The 9920-nt window shown below is 30.7% G+C and overlaps 1 protein-coding gene across 3 annotated transcripts; it reads right to left on the minus strand.

Annotated features, from left to right (window-relative positions):
• LOC104700700 (putative GATA transcription factor 13) lies at window positions 890-5365 on the minus strand. Of its 3 annotated transcripts, none has more exons than XM_010416245.2 (3): window positions 5209-5365; window positions 4427-4701; window positions 890-1939 (listed from the first exon to the last, which is right to left on the minus strand). In XM_010416245.2, exons 2-3 carry the CDS (start codon window positions 4676-4678, stop codon window positions 1328-1330), a joined length of 864 nt encoding a protein of 287 aa, XP_010414547.1. In that variant the 5' UTR covers window positions 4679-4701; window positions 5209-5365; the 3' UTR covers window positions 890-1327. The 3 variants fall into 3 exon arrangements, with proteins under 3 accessions (XP_010414547.1, XP_010414545.1, XP_010414546.1); XM_010416243.2 differs by lacking the exons at window positions 4427-4701; window positions 5209-5365 and adding exons at window positions 2318-2368; window positions 3456-4181; XM_010416244.2 differs by lacking the exons at window positions 4427-4701; window positions 5209-5365 and adding an exon at window positions 3456-4170.

The following is a 9920-nucleotide window of genomic DNA, read 5'->3' on the forward strand; positions in this document are numbered from 1 at the left end:
TTTAACCGGTTTTTCTTCGATAATAAATGTTCAACAAGTGATGGTCCTAATATTTGTTACGACAAAAAACAAACCGTGTAAGAAATTTAGTAAAATCATTTGTTAAGACGACTTTCATAAATTTAAGATTAATTTTGATTAATGAACTTCGTATCATCTTAAAACAGATTTTATTAGCATACTAACTAAGTGAAGGAAAATGATGTTAAAAATTTTAGAATAAGCTGTAGTTAAAATTTAAAAGAAACTGTAGTTATTATTTTTATTCTTAATATGGTTTACAGTTTGTAAAAGTAGGTTGAACTAAAGGTTTAAGGTTGGGTTTATGATTCATGGTTTATAATTTTGTTGTTAAAGTTAAGACATCTCCAATCTCCGTCTATTTTTTTTTCCCTCTAGATTCTTTTATAAAATAAAATCTTCTCCAAAATAGAAGAAATGCTAGGATTATTCTATAGAAGTAACTCTATTTTTTAATACTAATATTTTAAAGTATATCTCTATTTTAGAGTGATACATTGAAAAGAAATATTACTAAATTTTAAAGCGAGAATAGAAAAATACATGTTTATATGACATCTCCAACCCTACTCAAATATGAATGTACAGAAGATATCAAGCCCACTAACTTTGGTTGCGCAGGTTATATGACTTTGTGAGTATATGTTTTAACATTTGGTGATGACTTTGTTAGTGAGTTTCTGTTTTCATTTTCCATTATTAGGTTTCATCAACAAGTCTAACTTCATATATGATGTATCCAAATTTTCTTACAACAATTTTAGTTTCGTCTTATGGTTTTAAGTTTAAACTTCGAATAGTTCCGACTTCCGACCTATTCTGTAAAAGTGTAAAGCATCGTCGTGTGATAGTGGAGAATAGATGATACTGAAAAATAAAATAATATGGTTGCTTCTTGAAAACAAAGATGGCATTACATCACTCTTATCCGAGAGGCTCTGGCAATAGACCCGGGACCAAAGCAGGTTAATAAGTCCTCTTTTTAGTGAGGAGATAAGAACCCGAGCCGAAGGTGCACTACACTACACTACTCTGATAAAAAAATAGATGTCAGCCAAACATTCTTTCAAACATAACCAAATAATCAAACAACAACTAAGACCCTAAATTTCAACAAAAACCCTAAACTCTCCGCATCAGATTAAAAAAAAAAAGACAAACCCTAAACCCTAGTTTTTAAGAACATCAGTCTTCCAAGAGAAGAGAGTTGACCAATTCTACAAATCCTCACAATTTTGACCTTTTATCATAGACCAAACTCATTTGGTCTGCTGAAGTTACAAAGCCCTGTTTTCGTCTCTTATGCTCAGGAAGTCACGGTACGGATCTTTCTGGTATCAGGCTGGCCTTCATCTTTCCTTCTCATCTCTATGATCTTTCTGTGCGAATTCGAATGCACGGTTGGGACGAAGGTCGGGCTTGATGCTGGACGGTATTCTGGAACAAGACGGCCTGATCTGAACCGTACTCCGCAAGCATTGCATAGAGTTTTACGCCCACAGGGTCCTTCCCTCCACTGCGGGGTCCTGGTTGTCTCGCAATGAGTGCATTTCCGGACAGTCCCATCTGGGTTAAATAGTTCTGGACTGTTACAGACCGACTGGGGAGGACTCCTATATTTCTTGCGTTTCTTCTTGGCAGAATTCTCAGATTCTGATTCCTCCGGAACAAACATCTGAGACATCTCTGCTCCAAGTGATTGGAAGAATCTCAGCGTTGTGGGGCGTTTGCGCTTGCTTCTTGTGCCTTTCACAAGAAAGGCCAATCTCTGAATTCTGTTTTGGTTTTGGGACAAGGCGGAACCATTGCTGTTCTCCAGAACTGAGACTGGACTTGTAGACTGAAATAACTTCGAGACTTTGACATCAGGAGGGAAGTTATCAACAGTAGAAGAGACATCCGAAGAACTCGACTGCTTCTGCACGCATGAAGACAATCAAAGTGAGTAAATAAAAAATTCAGAAACATATTCAATGCATACAAAAAATTAAAGAAAAAAAACAAAGAGTATTCATTGTAAAAGCTAAGACATGATCTTCATCAGTTTCTCTCCTTACAAAACAGGATCTGATATGCTGCAATTATGGTTTGTCTCCCTCAAGTTAAGTGAGAACCAAAGAAAAGTATACAAACAAAACACGAGCATGATTTCATCCAGATCAACTGCTTTCCATATCAAATTGATAATGGTACTATGCCTAATCCTTCTTGTGCTATATGTACATACACACTGATAGATTTAGAAAACAGTGTCTCCTTTGTCCCTCTCAAGAACAAACACAGACACTAAACTAACCAGAGTAACTTTGTGGTTGTTGAAGAGATCAAGAGAACCCCAAAACTTTCCCTGCCACAAAGGAACAGAAACACTCAACGCCCATACATATCTAGCCATGTTCTATATATATAGCTGGCAAATATTCCTATCCATGGGCATTTGACACATGAAAGAGCTAAAGTGATAGACCAAAGACACCCCACAGTCTTTTTCTCATATACATTTCACAGACTTAACATATACACTCTCGGGTGCACCATAATGAGGATTATTTTCTAGTTGCTTTCCTAAATGGGTAAGAAAATAGCAATTGTGTTTCAAACTCACAGAAGCATTAGCTAATAATGACACAAAACTAACTATTTTCCTCTTGCAAATGTGCATTGTGATTGTGTGGATAATCTACCGAAGTAACATGTATGTGTGATGTATACAAACAATCATTTTTTTTACTTTTACACATCTCTAGCCTAAATAATGCATAAACGATACATAAGAATTCGTATAGACAAGCGTGATTCTTTGACTTTTACACACACATAATTCAGTAAAAAGCAATGGAAGCTTATATTAAATAGAATGGGAGATATACATGCAAAACTATTTCCTAATGAAAATGAATATTGTAATTGTGTGAAGCTTAAATAAATGAAGTTTCAATTCAAAATGATGCACTTTCCTAATAACCAACTGAAGCTTAAATCCAAAAGAATTGACATGTTTTGGTGTACAAAAATTACTTCCGAATGCAAATGTGTGATGTGATTGCGTGAACAATATATCAAGTTACACAAACGATGCAAAATGAATCCCCTTTTCCTCGTATTTTCTAACGTTATTGTGTGCTGTGATCGTGTAAAAAATCTTTCAAGTAATATGCATGAGCGATGTAGATTAGTGTGATCAATATTTACGTGCTTTTCTAATCTTAAGCAATAAAAAGCTATCAAACTTTGAATACGAAAGTACCATATGTTACAACTTTCCTAAATCAAAGATTTGCACAGTGAAAGAATTTATATATGCAATAAATTTGGTCAGAAGGCTAAATCTATAATAGATCATGCAAATTGGAGTTATAGTGATTGCATAAATAATCTACCAAGTGAGATGCTTAATTAAATGTGTACAAGACTAAGAACTACTCAGTACTCACCACAATGGTTGCAGACTTCTGGACTCTCACACGCTGTTCCTTGCAATTGAACTCAGAGGACAAACTTGTTAGCACATCCAATGGTGGAGGGCCGAGGTTTTTAAACCCGGTAACCCAATCTTCTTCCTCATCATCATCAGCGGTTTCAATGTCTTCAAGGGGAATATCATCCATATGCTCAACAAGATTATCAAAGAAATTATCCTCTAGACCCTTGAAGTCCTCTTCAGGTAACCAAGAACCGTTATTCATTTGTCACTCACTGCTCACAAAAACTATAGACAAGACAGAGTAAACAACATTAACATAAGTTTAAGCAAAGCCAAGCCAAGTAACAATGAACCAGCGTATGTATGACTAAACTTCAATTTCCCATTAGCTCACTCAATATGTTGACTCAATAAAAGCAAAATTCCAGAACAGATATGGCAAAAAAAGACTAAATTGAGTCAAAAAAGATTTCATTTTTAATTTCCTCTTTACTAAAAATCATAACTTTTTTAAATTTGAGTCAAAAAAGATTTCATTTTTAATATTCAATTCAACATTTGAATTCAAACCCATTTCGAGAAAATCATGAGAACAGCCTCCGTTTTAACAGTTTTAGGGCACACAACCAAACACGAGACAAAGAACAAATCATCCATCTTCTTTTACATTTGTACTGTCTCATAATCAGAAAAAACAGAGAAAATCAGAAAAAAAAAACGAAAAAAAAACACAACAGAGATAATTGAGNAATCTTAAGCAATAAAAAGCTATCAAACTTTGAATACGAAAGTACCATATGTTACAACTTTCCTAAATCAAAGATTTGCACAGTGAAAGAATTTATATATGCAATAAATTTGGTCAGAAGGCTAAATCTATAATAGATCATGCAAATTGGAGTTATAGTGATTGCATAAATAATCTACCAAGTGAGATGCTTAATTAAATGTGTACAAGACTAAGAACTACTCAGTACTCACCACAATGGTTGCAGACTTCTGGACTCTCACACGCTGTTCCTTGCAATTGAACTCAGAGGACAAACTTGTTAGCACATCCAATGGTGGAGGGCCGAGGTTTTTAAACCCGGTAACCCAATCTTCTTCCTCATCATCATCAGCGGTTTCAATGTCTTCAAGGGGAATATCATCCATATGCTCAACAAGATTATCAAAGAAATTATCCTCTAGACCCTTGAAGTCCTCTTCAGGTAACCAAGAACCGTTATTCATTTGTCACTCACTGCTCACAAAAACTATAGACAAGACAGAGTAAACAACATTAACATAAGTTTAAGCAAAGCCAAGCCAAGTAACAATGAACCAGCGTATGTATGACTAAACTTCAATTTCCCATTAGCTCACTCAATATGTTGACTCAATAAAAGCAAAATTCCAGAACAGATATGGCAAAAAAAGACTAAATTGAGTCAAAAAAGATTTCATTTTTAATTTCCTCTTTACTAAAAATCATAACTTTTTTAAATTTGAGTCAAAAAAGATTTCATTTTTAATATTCAATTCAACATTTGAATTCAAACCCATTTCGAGAAAATCATGAGAACAGCCTCCGTTTTAACAGTTTTAGGGCACACAACCAAACACGAGACAAAGAACAAATCATCCATCTTCTTTTACATTTGTACTGTCTCATAATCAGAAAAAACAGAGAAAATCAGAAAAAAAAAACGAAAAAAAAACACAACAGAGATAATTGAGAAAATGGACGAGAAAGAGAGTGAGACAGAGAGAGACCCACAAACCTTCCGATACAGCAGCTGACTACACAGAACGCATACCCCAAGCACGAGCAAAGGGTGTGTGGGTGAGAGAGAGAGAGAGAGACTAATTTGTCCCAATTGGGGATTTAGGGATTACAGAACATGAGAGAGAGAGAGAGAGAGAGAGAGAGAGAGAGAATGTGCTGTAGATTTATTTCTTTTTCTTTTGAAAGAAAACAGTAATTTTTTAATTAATTAATATCTAAAAGATACAACTTTTTATTTTTTATGGAATGTTGAGAAAATACTCTTTTTATTATACTTTTCTAAAAAAATGCTCATTTTCAAATTTTCAATTTGAAACTTTATAAAATTTTATAAGGTTTATAAAGTATTTTTACATGGTAGCTAAATATTAAGAGACTCAACCCAAATATTTATTTATAAAGTTTTAAAAGGTTTTTAAAAGATACTTATAATCTATATATAAAATTTTACACATATGTAAAGCTAATTTGTTTATATTTTTATAAGTTAGCACAGTTTTTTTGGATACATACAGTACATGATTTTTAGTGACACTTTTAATAAAATTTTAATGAGGAATATTTTTGAATAGTGGTTTTGAAAAGGAGGTATTTAAAAATTTCCCATTTTTTTTATTGTTGCTGGGATCATGGTATTTTTATTTAAATATGTATTTATTATTTGATAAATTATTGTTGTCTAAAGAAAAATTTACCTTATAATTCATTATAATATGAAATTATCGTAAAAGTTTAAAAGAATTTCGAGTTGATACTATATGATCAAGGTAATATTAATGGTTTAGATGCTACTAATTTTTTGGTCTTTCTTGGACAAATTCAACAAATTATGGTAAAAGTATTGTTTTCAACACTAATTTTTTTTTATCTAGAGAGATGTAATATAAATAAACTCGGATAGATGACTTTCTTAATTTTAAGGTTTCTATTAATGAACTTAAGTATTCCCAACAAAACAGATTTCATTAGCATACTAATTATGTGAGTGAAAATGATGTTCAAAAATTAGATCAGTAGTTATTACTTTTACTCTTAATACTCATTCCGTTTTAAAAATAAGATGTTTTAGCTAAAAACATGTATAATAAGACGTACCTACTTTAAATAAATTTATCCAATCATAAACAAGATTCATAAAATAAATAATAAGAAAATATAAAATTAATCTAAAAGTTATCTAGAAAGTTGAAAACATCTTATATTATGAAACAAACAAAACCTCTAAAACATCATATATTATGAAACGGAGGGAGTATGATTTATAGTTTGTAATGTTAGGTTAAATTTAATGTTTGTGGTTGGGTTTATCACTTACAATTCATGGTTTACAGTTTTGTTGGACTTAAGTCATGATGTTTTGCAGTTTTTGGTTTTTGATTTTTGATTTTTGGTGTTGATTTTTAATTTTTGCTAAATCTTGAATAGTATTTTTAGCTTTTGGGTTTTTTAATATATAATGAAGCAGATAGAAATAAACAAAAAATTTATTGCAGAAAACATAGGTTTGATAATGAGTCAATGTTCGCATATAAATAAAATAAAAAATTTCATAAGTAATGCCAAAAGAATGATGCAAAAATAAATAAACATAGGTTTATTGCATATAAAAAAAGATAGGGTTTTATTTTTGGATAAATTGGTAAATGTTGAAAATAGTATATTTGAAAAAAGCAAAAGAAAAATATCACGCAAATTTTGTTAGAAAATTTGGCTGGTTACCATATTTTTTAGGTATTTTTATTAAATTGATAGTTGTGTAATTAATTGGTTTTTACAAAATCAAAAAAATAGTCATTCTTGGAAAACAAACCATCAGATTTTGATAAATGAATCAATGTTTGCATATAAATAAAATAAAAAATTAATTTCATAAGTAATGCCAAAAGATTGATGCAAAAATAAATAAACATAGGTTTATTGCATATATATATATATATATAAATAGGGTTTTATATGTGGATAAATTGGTAACTGTTGACAATAGTATATTTGAAAAACAGCAAAAGAAAAATTTAGAAAAATAACACGCAAATTTTGTTAGAAAAATTGGCTGGTTACCATATTTTTCGGTATTTTTTATTAAAATCATAAATGTGTAATTAACTGGTTTTTACAAAATCAAAAACAGTAGTCATTCTTGAAAAACAAACCATCAGATTCCGTTTATATTTTTTGCAACTTCTGAAAACCTATACATATGATCTGAGTAATATATGTCGATAACAAGTTAACAACAAGTCAACAACACACTACAAATAAAATAAATTGTATCAATTCGAAGTTATCAATATAACAGAGAAAGCTATGATTGCGTAGAGTAGTTAGGTAGGAACCAAAATATCAAACTCATGAACGGCCCACATGTCAAATCAGATAACATGCTCTTAGATCCGATCTGATTCAATTATTGTTTTCTTCTTACTTAGTATTATCATTCTGTTGCTAATATTTTCCTTTTTTTGTGTGTGTGTGTGCAAAGTTGTTGATATTTTCATATTCGTCAAATTAAAGATGAAATGGAGAGATCACCGACGATTACGAGAGGAGAGTGTACAAAAACTTAATGATAATGGAGTTTCCTCATGGGAAAGTGGGTCTTCTCCGGCCTAGCTTCCACATGATGGGTTCTATTAAATTTCAAGATATAGTTTTATCACTTTGAGTCTTTGACAAAGAGTTAACAACACCACCAATATAATGTACATGACAAAAACTAAAATTGTATGAGAAAAAAAATAGTTTTGGATATTTGAAAAGCTTGAAGTCTTTTGTCATCCATGTTAGTTTAATTTATTCTATTTTAAAACGTATTATATTTAAGAGAATTTATGAAGTTCTTTATTATATACTGTATACATGTATGACGATATGAAGTATATAATTACTCGGTTTGGTTCTCAAATAATTCGAGTTTTGAGTTTTAAAACCAAAAATAACCAAATATTAAGTCTTTTCACTGAAATCCAGTTAAAAATCGGATTAATCTAATATATTTGGTTAATACAATTTAGTTTGATTACTTTATTCATCAATTTGATCATGTCAACAAATGAAAAGTGCTTGGCCAAAATGAGTAATGTGGCGGAAATTTGGTTATGAGCAAGAAAAAAATTTGAGTGTGATACGCATATAACTCTAGATAAATGAGAAGACATCGTTGTTGTTAGAGAAGGTAGTGACGACAATGAAGCACCTCAACGATATGAAACTGGTTAAGACGATGGTGGCTCGATGGTCACGATGAATGTTCATATTTTTGCATTAACCGTACCATTCAGATGAACTAAACCGACGCGAAGGGATAAGGGCAGATGTACGTTACGGTTAACCTGTGTATTTGCTACGGGTAAATTTTTTTAAATATACTTTGAGTCTAACCTTCCCTATCTTCATTCATTTTTTCGGGAGATCACATTGTGTCCAACCTCCTCCACCATATAGATAATATCGGCTATACCCTTCTCTTGTGTGGAGAAAGCATGTTCACGTCTTTTACCTATCTCAAAGTGGCTTACTCCAACAACCAATGAAACTAAAGACTCTTTTCCAAAACGTCACAAAATCTTTTGATAGTAACTAATGTAAAATTTCTCAATGTATTCATAAAATTTTTTTTGCACACCATGATGTAGTCTTTGTCTTCAAGCTCCTATGAATCTACCAACAACGATTTATGTTTTTCCAATCTATCTATGATTTTTGTAGGCTTGTGTTTCATTAGCCTATTTTATCCAACCATTAGGTTGATGACTTTCTCCTCTTTATCTCCTTTTGAGATTGAACGAATGGTTGCACAAAAAAAAGTCTATGACCAACCAATCAAGGTTGAGAAATTACAAAAAAAAAATAATTTGACATAATTAATGAAATAATAGAAAATTATAAGCATGATAATATATGAATCTCAAATAATTTAAAGATGAATATATAAATTAAATAAAACAATCTAAAACTACTACAATAAATTTTAAAATACAGTATTAGAAAAAGAAGATGCATATATTAATCTTCCATTTTTTTTTGGGTCAACATATTCCAAACTGAAAAAGTAGAAAGTAGAAGTATATTTTGGTTTAAAAAATAAGGAAAATTTGTCTTTCCATTAAAAAAGTTTGACCAATATAACAAAGTTGAAAACAATATTTTTGAAGAAATTATTTTGTTAGATGAATAATATGAGACAATTAATTTTTATATAGAAGTTAATATTTATATATTTTTTAATTAATAATTTTATGTATATTTTCCTTACTTAATTTTCTATTTTATGAAAAAAAATTATTCCAATGAGCTCATTGTTTTTAAAAAAAAGTTTTTTGCTTCCCACTTCTTGTAAGACGTACTTTCGTTCGACGATAAGAACACTTTTTGTATAGTTGATATAGTGTTATATAATCTCTGTTGTTATTTTGCATTTGTGTATTCATCTTTTTTTAATGTTACTTGTCATGTAAATTAATAGAAATAATAATAACAGCGTGAGAAATTTGTTAATCCCCAAAACCTAGTTATTATGCATAAGAAACTTTGTTAAAACTTTAAAGTCAAATATTGCGTAATATGCATTATGAAATTGAGAAACGATAAAAAATTCAAAGAAATGACGACAAAAACATGTGGTAATATCTAGGAATCTTTTTATATAGTTGCTTCGATTAGACAACAAACAAATTGTCTTCGAGACTTGTTCTTTTTTTTTTTTTTTTT

Source organism: Camelina sativa, chromosome 7 (assembly GCF_000633955.1).
Source record: "Camelina sativa cultivar DH55 chromosome 7, Cs, whole genome shotgun sequence".
Taxonomy (NCBI): Eukaryota; Viridiplantae; Streptophyta; class Magnoliopsida; order Brassicales; family Brassicaceae; genus Camelina; species Camelina sativa.